The sequence below is a fragment of the Podarcis gaigeae genome (genome assembly GCF_964106915.1).
Source record: "Podarcis gaigeae genome assembly, chromosome: 7".
Classification (NCBI taxonomy): Eukaryota; Metazoa; Chordata; class Lepidosauria; order Squamata; family Lacertidae; genus Podarcis; species Podarcis gaigeae.
Window position 1 is genome coordinate 17,676,992 of NC_139683.1, and position 18,072 is coordinate 17,695,063.

Consider the following 18,072-nt stretch of genomic DNA (forward strand, 5'->3'; position numbering starts at 1 on the left):
TTCCATGGGTATTTTCAACAGGAAAGAAATGCCTATTGGTGTGTATTGCTGATTCTGTGAATAGCATTTTTGCCCTAATTTCTATTAAATTTGGGGTGTTAATGTTGAACCAGAGACTGATGTCAATGTACTCTTAGCTGTAACAAATTATTGCGGGTTCTGGTGTTTTCAATTTAGGTGTTTGATTTAAATCAAAATATTTAGGTCACCTTCCAATTTTTCTAAGGCTTTCATACATTAAATGAAACCTGTGAAATCTGGTATAATCCATATTGCAAATCTTAACTGATTCGAAAAATGCTTAATCATCATTGTGCTCTTCACAGAATCCTAGGACCTGTAATGTTGCAGATCTCTGCAAATGGATAATGCTACCCTCACACAATTCATTTGTTTGGAATTATTAACCAGGAGCTCAACAGACATAGCACCAACTTCCTACTTCCTGTATCATTAGGCACCCTCTTTAGAGTAGCAAACCTCTGGCAGTTTAGGACAATTGAGGGGTTTTTTTGGGGGGGGGGGTAAATCCTATAGTTCAAACCACTATACATCTTTTCTAAACCAAGGGTAGCCAATGTGGGCTAGTCAAACATGGATTTGATGTAACAGTTTAGATATAGACTACAGCCCCAGATAGCCATCTGTTAAGGATAATGGGAGTTGTAGTCCCAAACACCTAGACTCTACTACGTTAGCTACTTTGGTCCTTGATTACAACATTCCAGATATTGAAATCTTGTGATCCCAGAGAGCCAATCCAATGTATGTGCCTGCTACTAAGTTGCAGAGGTTGCTGAGCAAATTATTGCTATGGAAAGCTTTCAGTGCATTTCTTCCAGACTCTTCCTTATTGCCTGTCTGCCTATTTCCTTACTTCCAGACCTGCCTTCTAGTAGGTTTCCTGCCTTTGCTGTGCACTTAAAACCCAGGAACTATGACACTATCTGAGCTTCCTTTCCAGGATGTGAACTGCATCTTGGCATGCCTCATCTACTTTCAGTTTGCACTATCTAAAAACTCCCTAGTATATTATAATATACAGGAGGAAAAGGATCAGCTCTTGTTAAAAGGATGGGTGTGCTTGTGAGCCAAATGCAGTTCTTAATGAAGACAGTAGGAGCCTAGCCACTGGCTTTAGTTGGACTAGATTTCCCCATTCATTTTTCCAGCAACTAGTGTTGCTATGGCAATAACACATTTCTTGCAAGTGTTTGGTCCTGTATAACATAGTCCAGCGCTCATTTACTCTACTCTCCCAGTCCACTTAATTTGGCCGGGTTTGCTTTATATGTGGCAATTTTTCCTACACAAAAACACGGTGCTTGGGGGTGGGTGGGATTTATGTATGGGAGAAAGCACATATGTACACACATTCATATGTATTTTGCCATTTTAAGTATGCAGTTTGGGAAAGCTGTTGAAACTGCGCTGTATATGTGGCAAAATTGTATGCATTGTGAATTTATGTGCTTGTTTAGTAACAATATTTCCTTATCCAGATACGGTCCTTGCATAGGAACATTGTTCTATGGGGTACACATCCCTTAGTATTGTTGAACTCCAATACATAAGATGTGTTTCTACATGTGCATTTTTGGAATAAGGATTTGGTTGCAGACTTGTGCATATTTTGGTACAGGACAGAGCCTTTTTTGCGGGGGGGGGGGGGAGTAAATCCATTTTATTACAAATCCTCTCACTCCAGGGTCCTGATCCTGACTGGGAAGTCTGTGTGCTACTGTAATGCTAATAAAACAGTATCATGTTAGCTCATAAAACGTGTTCTGTTACTATGGCATACACAGGAAATTGGCAACATATTGTTCCAATGTGGGAACATATGTTTTACATAGTTCAGTAATACAGTACTTTGCATGGTCTGCTTGAATGAAAATAGGCATGTGTGTTATTCTAAGGTATATAAGACACTTATATTGGCTGTACTGGAGATTGCATATTAGGTAATTCCCCTGCTTTCCTAGTTGAAGTTTTATGATTTATCCAAGTTTCTCTCAACCCCCGCCCCTGCCCCACATTTCACAGCACCGTGTAATACTCTACCACATAATCTGGTCTCTTGCTTTTAAAAAGACAAGTCTCTTAAATAAAAACCTTGATAATTTCCATAAAAGAGAACATATTATTTGTTTCTTGCAAAAAGCAATTGCATTTGAATTAATCAGTTTTAGTTCCAATGGCTCCCTGTGCTCTGATTTGTTTTTAATGAACTATATATTGTTGAAGGAAGCAAAGTTATCAAATACAATTGGACAATTTAAGTGAAACTCCATGCAGCATATTACCTGTATATCACAGGTTCACAATCTGCTTGCCATTTTATCATTAAATCCAAACCCTGTAGTTGCAAAATAAATTGAATCACAATAAAGACAATGATTTTGAAGTTTTACAGTCAAACCTCGGCTGCCGAATGTAATCTGTTCTGGAAGACCGTTTGACTTCCCCTCACTAGAACGACTGCCTTTGTCTTCTCTAGATTAGTTAGGTTAGACCTAGAAACTTTTCTATTGTTATAAGACATGTTATGTACTTCCTACAATAAACTACTTTGATATTTTTCTTTCTTCCGAAACGTTTGATAACCGAGGTGTGGCTTCTTACAGTCAAGCAGAAGCCGCGTTGGACGTTCGGGTTCTGAAAAACGTTAAAAAACTGGAGCATTTTCATCTGGGTTTTTGGCGTTTGGTACGATAACAGAGGCATTCGGGAATTGAGGTTTGACTGTATTCCTGTGGAAAAAAATCCAACAAAAATAAACATTGGTTTCCAGTTTTCATGACATGCATCCAGTTTTTACCTATGCACACATATGGTAATAAAACAAGGGAGTTTCCATAATTTTGCACAATTCCCATGAGTTCTAACAGCCATTTGTTAAAAAATAGAACTATTTTTGGTTTCCAAAGCTCACTATTTCCATTGCTGATGTGAACACCTTTTTTATAGCTGCTCCGATAAGACTTCAAACACATTTACAGTGGTGCCCCGCAAGACGAACGCCTCGCAAGACGAAAGACCCGCTAGACGAAAGGGTTTTCCGTTTTGGAGGCGCTTCGCAAAATGAATTTCCCTATGGGCTTGCTTCGCAAGAAGAAAGCCCATAGGGAAATCTCCGGGGACCTCTTTTAAATGCTAGCGGTGAGGAGCAAAGCCTTTTCCCCCCCCTCCGGCCTTCAGAAGAGGTCCAGGAAGGCCGGTGGGGGCCGAAAGGCTTTGCTCCCCACCGCCAGCATTTTAAAAGCAGTCCGGGATAGCAGGGAAGCTCTATCCAGGACCTCTTCTGAAGGCAGGCGGGGGGCAAAAGTCTTTGTCCCCCCTGCCTGCCTTCCCAGGGGCTTTTAAATCGCCCCGGGACAGCTTTTAAAATGCTGGGGGACGGCAGCGAAGCTTTCGCTGCCGCCCACCAGCATTTTAAGATCGCCCCGGGACAGCGGAGAAGTCTCCGCTGTCCCGGGAAGGCAGGCGGGGGGGAAGCAAAGACCTTCGCCCCCCGCCGGCCTTCAGAAGAGGTCGGGGGACAGACTGTCCCCGGACCTGGTCTGAAGGTGGTTTCCATAGGAACGCATTAATTGATTTTTAATGCATTCCTATGGGAAACCGTGCTTCGCAAGACGAAAAACTCGCAAGACGAAAAGACTTGCGGAACAAATTAATTTCGTCTTGCGAGGCACCACTGTAATTAAACCAGCAAATAACAACAAAAGCCCATAGCAGGTGTCAGGGGCAGAACAGGTAACATAAGAACCTAAGAAATGTCTGCTGGATCAATCCAGAGACTCATCTAGTCCTGCACTGCTCTCACACTGGCCAACTAGATGCCCATGGGAAGCCTCAGAGCAGCAGCATTTTCACCATTGTGATTCCCAGGAAATGGTATTTAGAATCATACTGTCTCAGACAGTGAAGGTAGAATAGGGTGCACATGTTCTCTGTGACAGTGGAGGTAGAGCACACCCGTAGCAATTAACTTAGTACCAGTCTGAAACTGTACATAGAGCATGGAGATAGGAGTGTCTGTATCGCTGGGAGTGAGTGGGAAATGAGTCGCAGGGGACATTGGAATGCATTGGAATAAATCAGGGGTCAGCAAACTTTTTCAGCAGGTGGCCAGTCCACTGTCCCTCAGACCTTGGGGGGGGGACTATATTTTGAAGGGGTGTGTGAAATGAATGAATTCTGATGCTCCACAAATAACCCAGAGGTGCATTTTAAATAAAAGCACACATTCTGCTCATGTAAAAGCACCAAGCAGGCCTCACAAATAACCTAGAGATGCATTTTATATAAAACAGCACATTCTACTCATGTAAAAACATGTCTGCAGACCGGATTTGGAAGGCGATTGGGCTGGATCCGGCCCCCGGGCCTTAGTTTGTCTACCCATGAATTAGACCCTGCAAGCTTCTGCCAGATGTGGCTTCTGCTGTCACTGCATTGCTTTCTGATGTCTCTCTCAATTAGTATGTTCTGACCACAAATTATTATAAATCTATACCAATAAATGTTGAGATATCAGGTTCTTCATATGCTGTGTTTTTAACTCTTCATCTAAAAAAACACACCTTGGTATTGAGATTTCGGGAAGTGGCAGAGATGGGCTGAAATAATAGAATCTCTATGCTTGCATGTAGCTACAACAGTTTTGTGGCACCTTAGAACAAAACTACTGTCTTAAACCAGGGTAGCTTATATGGTACCCTCTGTATGTTTTTGGTTCCCAGCTTCCCATGATTCCTGACCATTGGCCATGCAAATTGAGGCTGATGGGGATTGTAGACTAGCAATATTTTGAGGGGGCGATGTTGACTACCTCTGGTCTAAGCTTTTGTACTTTAGTCCGTTAAAGCTTTTTCCCAAAATAAATGTAGGCTAGTCCTTAAGATGCCACAAGACTAACACAGTGAGTAGCAGAGACTAATTTGGTTCTCCTCAATTTGTAGCAGTTATAAATTAAGTGTCATTTTTTTTTTATTCTACGGTACGTTCTGAATACAGATTTTCTTTTCAAAGCTTGTATTACCTGTTGTAATTTTCCCTGTTTATCAATAGAAATTTAATTCACACTTTATTGTTGTTGTTGTTGTTAGTAGTAGTAGTAGTATTATTTTCAAGACTTTAGCCTTGGCCCTCACCTTGCTGGATCCTATCCCAGTGCCTTTGTGTACAGTGCAAATATCTGTAAGGAGTGGCACTTCGTACATGAAGACTTGCATGAGAATTGGAACCCTGGTCAATCATGCTTCCAAATCACTTGGATTGTAATTCATACATGCAGCTATACACTTGAAGGCCACTCACTACAGATGTTTGCAGTGTATGGGGAGACATCTGGAAAGCAACATGTGACATTGAGGGCAGGGCCCCCTTTTTCGCTCTTGCATTTTGTCAGTATGGGACCAATAGTGCCTGAACAGGATTAGGGAAGGAGATAGAAAGGAGAAAAAGAGTGAAGAACAGACCTAAAACAGAATAATGGTAGATATATAATGAGAGATATAATGAAGATAAATAATGAAGAGTAGATACGATTTTGCATGTTGGGTTTAAAGGTGGAACCTAGTGCTGGAATGGTTAAAAGCTACTGGAACAGGAAATATTTGTTTCTATGCATTTTTGGTGTCTTTGGGGAAATAAATGGATGTAGGCTATGCAATATTAATTTTGCTTTCATTTCTCTCTCTTATCAGGAGAGTCCATAACTGTTACAAATGCCGTCAGTGCAGCTTTACAGCTGTTGATACTCAAACCCTACTGGAGCACTTCAACACTGTGCACTGCCAAGAGGTGGACATCACCACAGCCAATGGGGAAGATAGCCATGGGGTGGCTGCTGCTCTCAAGGAAGAGCCCAAAATTGACCTAAAGGTCTATAGCCTGATCAGTGCAGACCCCAAACTGGGAGAGCCCGTCTCTGAAAGTATAGTGAAGAGGGAAAAGCTGGACGAGAAGGAAGTACTGAAGGAGAAATGTTGGCCTGATGGGTCCAGTGACGATCATCGTGGTGCACCTTGGAGAGGAGTGGACATTTTGAGGGGGAGCCCTTCCTTTACCCAAACAAGCTTGGGCCTTCTGACCACAGTGTCTGTGGGCCAAGAGCAGCCAAAGCCCTTAAGGGATAGTCCAAACGTAGAAGCTGCCCATCTTGCACGGCCTGTTTATGGCTTGCCTGTCGAGAGCAAGGGGTTCCTGCAAGGCGTGCCCCAAGCAAGCGGAGAGAAAGCTGGACCACTCCCTCAGCCATATCCTGGATCTGGTGATAACAAGGTGAAGGATGAATCTCAGTCCCTCCTACGGGTAGGAAATTCTATTTTTATTTTTGTCTGTGCATGTTTATGGTTCATTTATTCCGAGCTGATTCTCAGTAATCAAACACACATTACTGATGTTGGCACTTGAAGCAATTCAGACTTACATGAGTAGATTGTAAAGGAATCATTTTAAGAGCATTTGTACAAAGCTATACATGGTAGTTGCAGTAGTAAGTGATCTTTGTTTGCCTTTGCCATTAAATTTGGTTGTACTGCGATAATCATTCCTGCTGATTTTGCAAGATGATGTTACATTTGGAAAAGAAAAGCACAGAACCCCAGAAGGCTGCACATCTGTTGCAGTAAAGCATCTAATCACCTTCTAAATTTTAAGGTGGTTTGACAGTACACAGTTAAGCAAACTGTCACTGGATCAGATAGCAGAAAATGTGAAACCTGAATCAAATAATAATAAAAAGTAGGTCTGGGATTTTATTTTATTAAAAGTACAACACATGGTGCAATTAAATATAACATTTGGCACTTGTTTGGTTGTGTTGGGAACTAGGAATTGAGGAGGTGAAACTTTTGTACTCTCTACTGCATAAGCATCTTTGTTGAATCCTCAGAAACACACCCATACCTATTACAGGCCTACCCTTAAAAATATATATATCAGAAGCTGTGGGCTCCTATAAATTTAATATGTTTTATAACAAATTAGCTTCCTGCCAGTGTTATATTGGAAGAAGGGCAGTGGCTCGGGGTGCCAAGGAACCTTAGGCTTTCATAAGGTTTCAGTCCAATCCCCTCCATCTCCATGTGAAGCTGGGGAGACCCCCTTCTGAAACCCTGGAGAGCCATCGCCAGTCGATGTAGACAACACTGAACTATATAGATTAATAGCCCAAGTCTGAATAAGGCAACTTCCTATGTTTCTAAGAACTCATAAACAGTCACATATCCAGGCTTAATATTACCCATTTTTTGATCTAATGAAGTCCATATTTCATGGTATGCTCACTATTGAGTTCAGCAATGACCCATAAGCTGAAAGGTTAAAGTCCTGGGCCATTTTTTAAAAAAAGTTACATGTACCATAGTTTTTTAACAGGTTAATTTTAGATGGTACAGGTATTCTTTTCCCCATTGCCACCATCAACGGTTTTTTGCTGTAGCATTGCCAGGAAGTAGGCATTACAGATCTGGCTCAAAATGAATCCCACCTTGGAGATACCAAGAACTGATTGCATAATGAATGAGTCCAGTAAGCATTATTCAGTGTGATTTGGCACTGAAAGGGTAGTTCGGTTTGCTCCAATGAAGTGCGGAGTGGGTCTAATCTTTGCTTACCTGTTGGGCTTGCTCTATGTGTATGAAATGCTCACATCACAAAGTCCAACCTCAACATACTTCATTTTGGTTTATTTGGGAAACATACCGAGGGAGAGCTTTGTTCAGAGAAAAAGAAGCATTTGAGAAAGCTAACTGAGAATAGCTGACCTATTTTCTCTCGAAAGAAAAACAAAACAAAAATAAGAGTTCTATTGTTAGAGCAGCTAGTCTTCCAATCCAAAATCAAAATATTCAGAATAAACTGAGCTATGTCAATTACACAGTATGTTTTATTAATTCTTACCACTCACCAGGGCCGGCCCACCCATGAGGCAAAGTGAGGCAAGCTCAGGGGGCATGATCTACAGGGACAGAGATACCAGTGTATTCTCCCCTTGTTCATGATGTACCGTGTTTTTCGCTCTATAAGATGCACCAGACCATAAGACACACCTAGTTTTGGGAGGAGGAAAACAAGGAAAGCAATATTCTGAATCCCAGAAGCCAGAACAGCAGGAGGGATCACTGCGCAGCGAAAGTAGCGATCCCTCTTGCTGTTCTGGCTTCTGGGATACCTGCGCAGCCTTCATTCGCTCCATAAGACACACACACATTTCCCCTTACTTTTTGGGAGGGAAAAAGTGAGTCTTATAGAGCAAAAAATATGGTACGTCTTCTTCATTAACCCCTTCTTCCCTGCAGGGGAGGGGGTGCCATTCTGTGGTTCACCTCAGGTATTGGGACAGCCCTGCTACTCACTAATATTGCAATATTGTGGAGAGGGTTGTAGCATTCTTGCATATTTTGAAATGGATTGGAGGGGTATAAAATATTATATTTTGCCAGTGAGCAAGGAGGAAAGGGGATTTTTTTGCTTTAGGTGTCAAAGAAGAAGCAGGAGGTCTTTAAATAAAATATATTCAGCTAGTAAACCTCTTCAGTTTTACAAGATTAGATTTCAAATAAATTCAGTACAAGTATGAATGAAAGGAACGAGAACATTGCATGCTGAGGAGCAAAACCTTTTCCTTCCAGAAAAGCCTGCTGTTCGCTATTCTGGAGTGTGGGCAAACCTTTGGGGAGTTTCAAATAAACAAATCTATCTTTTTGCATGTTGTTTGCTTGTTTGTTTAAAGTATCTAAATGAAGTTGGTAACCATGTAATTAGTGGTGTGGGGGATAAGAGACATAGCTTTTTGTTTTACCTTTAGATATCAAAGATTTCTAAAGATGGGCAAAGCAGAAACACATGAGCATTTTAGCAGGTGCTATAAATGCACCAAAGAAAGTCAAAAAGCAGATCAGTGTCAAAATAGGAACCAGATCCTTGATTTTTTGCCTTCTCTGCAGAGCAGTGCATCTCTCGGCTATGGGGTTGTCTAGCATTTAAGTGAGCATTTGTGTTAAACCACAGAGCCTAGGACTTGCCGATCAGAAGGTCGACAGTTTGAATCCCCACAATGGGGTGAGTTCCCGTTGCTCGGTCCCTGCTCCTGCCAACCTAGCAGTTTGAAAGCACATCAAAGTGCAAGTAGATAAATAGGTACCATTCCGGCGGGAAGCTAAACAGCGTTTCCGTGCGCTGCTCTGGTTCGCCAGAAGCGGCTCAGTCAAGCTGGCCACATGACCCGGAAGCTGTACACCTGCTCCCTCGGCCAATAAAGTGAGATGAGCGCCGCATCCCAGAGTCGGCCATGACTGGACCTAATGGTCAGGGGTCCCTTTACCTTTATGTGCAGATACACCAGTGTGTAATTGACTTGTGGCATTTTCACTGCTAGAGCTGAGGCTAATGTTTTGAAGGGATGGACACATTGGAACGGCATTCATCTTTAGTTAGGAAATTCAGCAGACAGGGACTTATTCTTCTTCCTTTCCAGCCATAGGAAAACCCCACAGCTAGATGCAGGTAGGTAGATAAATATACACAATTTATTCATGTTACTATTCATCAACATACACAGACATGAATTCTGCTATTACTTTGGGTAAATGAATTCTTCATGCAGCAGGCTTGTGTGTGTGTTTTGTGGTGATCAACATCTACAGCCAATTTTTAAAATGCTGGCTTGTACAAAGTTGTGTCCAACCATAAGGTTCAGAAACATGTTTCTGCTTCATATCTTAGACTACAAAAATGAGGCAGGGGGATTACAGACATTTTTTTGGTATGGCATAACACCTGGTGGGGGGTGGGGATGGCATTAGTTACCTTAATTGACTTTAACATGCAAATATGTTCTTATTTCAACTGAAACCATAGTTTCAAATCCTGCTTTGTGACCAATACTTAACTAAGGCACTGGTATTGAAAAATAATAACTTACCATGTCAAAGGAGAGCAGGAGAGCAATCTATGGTTAGGCATGATCAGTGCTTTTTTCTTTAAAAATGTTTAGGGGTACTCTCATTTTGATCCCAGAAAATCAACATTTTATAGTTCAGATTGGGAAAAATAAATACAGTAAATGGACAAAAGTACAAAGATTCACAAAATGTTTAGGGGTATGTGTACCCCTGTGTCCCTCCATTAAAAAAGCACCGGGCATTATGCCAGTGTGGAGATTTTTCAAGATTTTCAACTGTGTAGAAAGTGAACATATACCAGAAAGTTGTTATAGAATATTGGGTAGAATTAATTCATTTTAGTTCGTATTTTTCCCACTGTTTCCCTGGGATGTTTTTACATTTTAGAAAACCAAGCACAAAAATATCTTCCAGCGCACTACAATGTCGATATTTCTATCCCTTTCTTCTTTAGCCTGGCTGCAATTTATCTTTTAAAGGTTTGTTGATACAGGATGAGTCTATTGATATGCAAAAATGTTCTTTTGAGTGGTAGAGGAAGCTTTGGCTGCTGTTTTAGTAGCGACTGAGTGAAGCAACCTTGTTTACTGCTTTGAGAACTCTTTTTTCTGGGCAAGCATGCTAAATTGATTTCAAATAAAGCAAGTTGCCTGGTTAATTATATTTAGTATTTTATATAATGCCTTTTCTCAGTGCTCAAAGCATTTTAACGTATAGGGGCATATGCAACTGAGTTGTACTCAGAGTAGACCAGTTGAAATCAATGGACTCGTTGATTTCAGTGGGTCTACTCTGAGTTTGGCCAACATTGTGTAGCACATAAATCATCTCAGTTATACAAATAAGCTGTAAGGTGGGTTGGCATTATTGTTCCTATATTGCATATATGGGAAGAAGGGTTGAGGCTGAGAAATAGTTGCCTGCATCAGGTAATGATTGTATTGGGGACTCCTTAGCTCATTTTATTTAACCAGTACATTATGCAAATGCGTACCTTGCAAGTCCTTGGTAATCTCTGGGTTCTGGCGTAGCTGTTTTCCTGCACAGTAGTGACATAGGTAGCTGTAGGTTGCCTGAGGGGGAGGCAGTGGGCAGACGCAAGCCCCATGCTGTCATTTCAGGCAGTGCGAAACCTGCAGACGCCTCTGCTGCACACAGAAGTACTGGAGGAAACTATGGAATTGCAAACTTGTCTCCTTGCCATTCAGCAGGATACATCATGAGGGAAGGGAGGAGTATTTGAAGAAAAGGATGTCCTCAGCCATATCAAAAACATCACTTATTTTGATGTATTTTTGAATGTGGCATGAAATAATGACCTGTAGGAAATCACTGGCATGAGAAAAAGGAAATCTATAGAGTTCTAACTTGCCGCATTCTCTTTTTTTTATAAATAATTTTTATTATTTTCCAACACAAATATACAATTCTGTCAAATTTTCACAAATTTTCACAAATTTGATTCTTTTTAGACTTCCTTCGGCTTCTCTGACAATCATCCATAATTACTTCTCAGTTTATGCATTCCTCTGTTTATATTGCCATTAAACTTCCCTTCCACTCCTATTTCTTTTTAACAATATATCTCTGCTTTCACAGTGCTTCTTGAAATCCCACCAGTGTTATTTGCACATCACATGTTCTTTTCAGATATTCAACAAATTTCCCCCAGTCCTCAATGAACTTTTGGTCTTGAAGATATCTAATTTTCCCGGTTAATCTGTCCAATTCTGCATAGTCAGTCAGCTTCAGTCTCCATTCTTCTATTGTCCTAAGTTGCCGTATTCAATCTGATTTTTTTTTGGGGGGGGGGGGGAGACCAAGTTGCAGTTTAAGGATAATTTATCATTCGCTATCTTCTTGCCCTGTGCAATACCTTTCTCCAGTCTTGCTTCACATCCTCCCTGGATGTTTTTTGCCAGGATGGAATGTGTCCTTGAACTCCTGCTTCTCTGGATTGAGGATAGAAAGAAATATGTGTAGAAACTAGGCTAATGTACAAAGTTAAAATTTATATTCATTTCTATGTCCCTACCTCATACCTTTCTGTTGCCCAGAAAGGGTATATGTGTCCTTTAGGCTAAAAAAAGGTTCCCTGCCTTTGGCTTGTATAAAGGAATATGGATACAGCAAACAGAAAATACATCTCCTTTAACGTCCCATTGTTTGTAAATGGCAAAATTTTAAGAAAGCAGTTCACGCTTCGAAATCAGTAGGAAAGAGACTTCACTCCTATGCACACTTAGCTAGGAGTACACCCAATGAACACTTCAAAGTTATTTCTGACTTTCCATTGGAAACCAATAGAATTAAGAAGTATTTTAACGAATGCCCTAATTTTGTGCATATTATTTCTGCGCTAGCTTTTGGTTTCTCTGAAAGATCTCGCACAATGTAACCCAGGCCTCAGTATCCTCAAAATCATAACTTGTTGAAAGGAGGAACATCTGAAATAGTTTCCCTTTAGCTGCATTTCATTTTCCCCTCATTTCCTTTGACTCTGTTAGGGATCTTTCAGGAAGTATTTATAGTCAAGGCTATTCCTTGCCATACGGGTTCTCTAATTAACTGAAGGAAACTCAGCGGGTGCTGTGTCTTACTAATGCACATAGCTATGTTGGGTCAAAGCACTGCCGAACTCCTCTGGCTTTGTCAGAAGCACCTGTTTCCACAATTCAGTGTTTGGGGATGTGGAGAACTTAACTTCTAAGTATAAACTGCATCCTGGGGGGGGGGGGGGACACAACCACCCTAAAATAATCGCCGAACCAGGAAAGTGTTAAAGAAACTGATTGGAAACATTTGGTGTCAAATGCTAGATGGATGACCCCCCCCCCAATTTAAAAAGAAAACCATGCTGTTGAATTGCCAAAACTTGAAAATCCTGTTACGTTTTAAACTAGTTTAGGCAGAACTTCAGAACTACTGGGTTGAATTTGCGTGCAAGTGGAGATATTCTTTGGGACTGAGTAATCAAAGTTCAGCAGAAAGCAACGTTTAAAATGTTAAGCCAGCCCATCTTAAGTGGATGTATCTGCATTATCCAGCTCATGCATTATCGGGTAGGGAGGTAACCTCGCCCTCTGGATATTTACTCAGCCACAGCTAGGTATGTTTCAGGAAGAAATGCCTAGAAATGTATTGAGTGGTAAAATCATTATTCGGGTGTGGTGATATAATAATATAGTGCCTGGATGTTACATCAAAAACCTTGAGGAAAAAGTGAATCAGTTTGCAGAACAAAGAGTGTGAGCGGTACTGTATACCAAAGTTGCTGAGGGGTTGGGAACAAATAAGATTCTGCTGAAAACATCAGTTTGAATGCTTATTCAAAATTAGCTAGATAAATTGAGTTGTTGCAGAGCCAGTCAGAAAAGTCTTTAACCATGCCCTATTTGATAAGAAAGCCTAGTGATGTGGGCAGTGTATCAGGTTTGTAACTGTGCCTCATATGCGTTATGCTGCAATATCACAGCATTTTGTTACCTTTCCTGAACCTGCTTCTATTGAAATACATGTAAGAAACCACTTCAAAAGCAATGTGTTAGTTATGTCTTACTTTCACTCACCTTTTCTTGCATGTTGCCAGGAGAAGAGAAACAATCAACCCATTAACTTTTGCCTTCCCTAACCCGGCACCTTCCAGACATTTCAAACTAAAATTCCCATCATCCCTCACATTTGACCATGCTAGCTGGAACTGATGGGAGTTTTAGTCCAAAACATACGGAGGGCACCAGGTTGGGGAATGGTGGTTTAGCCTATACATTCCAGCCACTTTGTCCACATTCTGCTGTGGCCAAAATACCACCCTGAATATGTCAAGTTTGATTGCATTATATTGATATTTCTTCATATAAAATCTTAAAACATGCTTTCTGGCGAAAGGGAACTTTTAGTTTAGAAGACACAAACTTTATGGAAATAGATTTTGATTAATGTGTGGTTTTCACGAGCCCACAAATTTCTCTTGTGTGAGAAAATTCCATTTTTATTAAAATAAAAATGGAGCAGTCATATGTTCAGATGCGAAGTTTGGTTACTTCAAACTAATTTTAGTTAGGTGGGGTGCAAATCTCTGCTGTTGCTGTTCCTGCAAATAGCATCTGATCACAGCTGTTTTGGAGCAAAAAAAATCCCAAACACCCAACAAACCCTATCATGACTCATTTGCGCTATATTTGCAGGGAGTGAGGAAACTATCACACAGAAAAGGAAATCAAAAATAACACTACATCTTTATATGCATGTGTGTTTGTGTGTGCATGTGTGTGGAGTTTATCATTTGTTTAAGAGCCTTGTGAGGGTTCAAGCAGACCATGTGGTGCTTCCCCAACTTCTCACCCTATAAATTATTATAAGAAAATCGAATCTGACAAAGTGGTCTTTGGCTTATGGAAGCTTATGCCATAATAAACACCTTAGTTTTTAAGGTGCGACTGGACATTTACAGTGGAACCTCGGTTTTCAAGCGTCTTGGAAGCTGAACGATTCGGAACCCAAACAGCGGAAACCCGGAAGTAATTGCTTCCATTTTCGAACACGCCTCAAAAGTCGAGGCATGTTTCTCCATTTTTTCAATGGATTTTGCCAACCACCCATTGATCCTCGGTTTTCAAACGTTTCGGAAGTCGAACGGTCTTCCGGAACGAATTACGTTCAAAAACCGAGGTTCCATTGTACTTGTTTGTTTGTTTGTTTGTTTTACAGAAATCTAGTCTTTGTTCAGTTGAACGACCTCCACATTTTTTTTACGGAGCAGCCTTGAAGTTATGTTGAATCTTTGAGCTTGCTCTAAAGTTGCAGCAAATCACATGCGAAACCCCTTCAGACTTAATCATAATAATAACAACAATAAAAAGGCATATTTGCTGCAGCTTGGGCACTTCAAAGCTATCACCTCTCCCGTCTGTACATGACTAAAAGGCTTTAAGGCAGATAGTACAAGGGGAAAAACAATGAAATCAAAGACAGTCTTAATATACAACTATTATAGGCTGCATAAGACATTTGAAGAATATCTCAAAATATTTATAGGTTCTTCTAATGCATGCACATTACCAGCTGCCTTTCATGTTTGTGGTGTAAGGCTCTTGAAATACATCTTGGGGGGGGGGGCGGGGGGGGGAGAGGAGAAAGTTGTATTGCCTGTATGCTGTTTATGTGTGTTTACCGTGTGATGTATCCATCTAGAGCAGGGTTTCCCAAACTTGGATCTCCAGCTGTTTTGTAAAGGTAAAGGGACCCCTGACCATTAGGTCCGGTCGTGGCCAACTCTGGGGTTGTGGTGCTCATCTCGTTTTATTGGCCGAGGGAGCCGGCGTACAGCTTCTGGGTCATGTGGCCAGCATGACTAAGCCACTTTGGGTGAACCAGAGCAGCGCACGGAAACGCCGTTTACCTTCCTGCCGGAGTGGTACCTATTTATCTACTTGCACTTTGACGTGCTTTCAAACTGCTAGGTTGGCTGGAGGTGGGACCGAGCAATGGGAGCTCACCCCGTCGCGGGGATTCGAACCACCGACCTTCTGATCGGCAAGTCCTAGGCTCTGTAGTTTAACCCACAGCGCCACCCGTGTCCCGTGTTTTGGGACTACAACTCCCATAATCCTGAGCTAGCAAGACCAGTGGTCAGGGATGATGGGAATAGTAGTCCAAAAACAGCTCTAGACCAAAGTTTGGGAAACCCTTGAACTAGAGCAGTGGTCGGCAAACTTTTTCAGCAGCAACTTCCCTCAGACCTTGTGGGGGGGCTGGACTATATTTTGAAGGGGGAAAAAATGAATGAATTTCTATGCCCCACAAATAACCCAGCGATGCATGTTTAACAAAAGCACACATTCTACTCATGTAAAAACACACAGATTCCTGGACCGTCCACAGGCCAGATTTAGAAGGCGATTGGGCCAGATCTGGCCCCCAGGCCTTAGTTTGCCTACTCATGGTCTAGAGAGCCAGCATGGAACAGTGGTTAGAGTGTCACTCTTATTTATTGGCAGACCAGGTTCAAATCGCTACTCAGCCATGAAGCTCATTGGGTGACCTTGGGCCAGTCGTTGTCTCACAGCCTAACCTACCTTTCAGTGTTATTGTGAGGACAACATTGGAAACAGTTACCTCAGAATTCCCCCATGCCAGTATTTGGGTATATCCTGGTAGCCGCTGACTCATGGCGAGATAGTGAACTTCCGACAACTCATCTCGCTGTAATGTGTTATTTGACGCAGCGCTTCTAATGTACTCAGTTCAAGTACTTAGATTTAAGCCAATTTAATCTATTTGGAATTCAATTGCACTAAAACGTCTGAAACTAAGAATTTCAATTTCATAGGGATGTAGATTGAGCCGTAAAGTCTTTCATGTCACATGGTCCACTGGCATACAAATTAGCATAGATCCCTCCAACCCTTCATTAAAAAGGTTTTTACTTAACAAGCAAACACACACACAACATTGTACACGTCACACTTTACATCTGGAGTTTAATGTCATCTAAAATGTTGCAGACTTCTGATTCTTCTAAGTGACTTGGCACTTGCTTGGGGTGTGTGTGTGCATGTGTGCACATTTGTTTATTATCTGCAAAGAACCAAAATGGAAAGGAAGGGGGGAGTATTCTTAATTAAAATTCTAAACTCTATTCCTCCCCTTTTTTCATCAGGCACTGATCAGAGATATTAGTCAAATGTTTTATAGACTCGATCGTAATGGTTTTAAAAGCAAAAGAGCATGTGTTGAGCCTACTGATTTTTCCATAATGGAAAACTATATTAGGCTTTGCAGAAGTTTTAAATTTGGGCTTATTTTGAAATCCTTTGATGCCTTCAAGGACTGAAAACTTCACCACCCCTTAATCAGTTTGGCTTTGCCTCCCAAAAGCTGCCTCAGATGGTGTAGAATTGGGGAGGGGGATCCCCAAAATGGCTGTGCATGACAACTTTCAGGTTAGGTGTTTATGCACAGGTATACATTTGTTTTTGTGACGGGTGTAGATTTGGAAACACAGCAGTTGCTATGCTCGGTTGTTGTTTTACATAAACATTCTTTTCAGCCTCAGAGATAAGGCAGGATACAAAGGCAGAGCCACACCGAGTATGCTTCATCTATGTTGCATCAATGCTGCCTGGAGTGAACACACCCATCTAACATGCGTCTTTAAACACCTGTGTGCATGCATTAGACTGGGAAGTTTAAACCCCAAAGCTTGAGGTCTGAGGCTGGGACCTGCCTGGTGACCAACCATGGACCGTGTTTTTTCAGACCAGACTTCCTCAACCTTGGCCCTCCAAATTTTTTTTGGCCTACAACTCCCATGATCCCTAGCTAGCAGGACCAGTGGTCAGGGGTGATGGGAATTGTAGTCTCAAAACATCTGGAGGGCCGAGGTTGAGGAAGCCTGTTTCAGACTTTGGATTCCTCTTCAGGCAAAGAGGGACAGGAATAGTTTCACTCTTTGGGGAGAATGTTCCACAACTGAGGCACTGCCACCCGCCAAACCTCAGATGGCAGTGATGCCTGCAGGAGATATTCCATAGCAGACCTGAATATAGAAGTAGGTACATAGGGAGACAGGTGGTCCTAAAAGTTCCCGTATCCTAAAGGCTTTCCAAGTCAAAAACAGCACTTTTAATTGGGCCCCAAAATGGATTGTGAGCCAGTGCAGTTGGCAGTAACACAAGTGCAATGTGAAGATAGCATCCAGTTCCAAGTGTTGCAGAATATATCTGTTAGATTACTAACTTCAGTTTTGAAATAGTCTTCAAATACATTCACACTTATAGCACATTAAAGTAATGTAAATGGAGGTTACCAGACCCCAGGATAACGAAAGCCAGGCTATTTCTGCCCAGGTAAGTTTGCAGCTGGTATAATTGTAGACATTATGTATATGATGAACTATTCTATCCATGTGATAGAATGAAATATAAATAAAAGGCATAAGCTAGAGACAGCAACTCAGCATTACTTAGAATATCCTTTATTGGAATACATTGTGCTTAAAGTGTTTAATCTTTGAACAAATGGGAAAGAGCATTGAAGGACATTGAATCCGGACTCTTGACCACAAAAAATATTTTTCAGCTGTCCTCTGGCGTCTAAGATATATGTGATTGTCCAAGCATAGATTCTCATGAATAAGGAATCAAATATTGTGGTT

The 18,072-nt window shown here is 41.4% G+C and overlaps 1 protein-coding gene across 13 annotated transcripts in view; it reads left to right on the forward strand.

The window, feature by feature from the left end:
* TRPS1 (transcriptional repressor GATA binding 1) overlaps nucleotides 1-18,072 on the forward strand; it is a 233,038-nt gene that overhangs the window by 90,721 nt on the left and 124,245 nt on the right. For all 13 annotated transcript variants that reach the window (XM_083748997.1, XM_083749002.1, XM_083748991.1 and 10 more), the window contains one exon: nucleotides 5,712-6,318. In XM_083748997.1, the coding sequence (XP_083605123.1) occupies nucleotides 5,712-6,318 (607 nt within the window). The remainder of the gene's footprint in view (nucleotides 1-5,711; nucleotides 6,319-18,072) is intronic.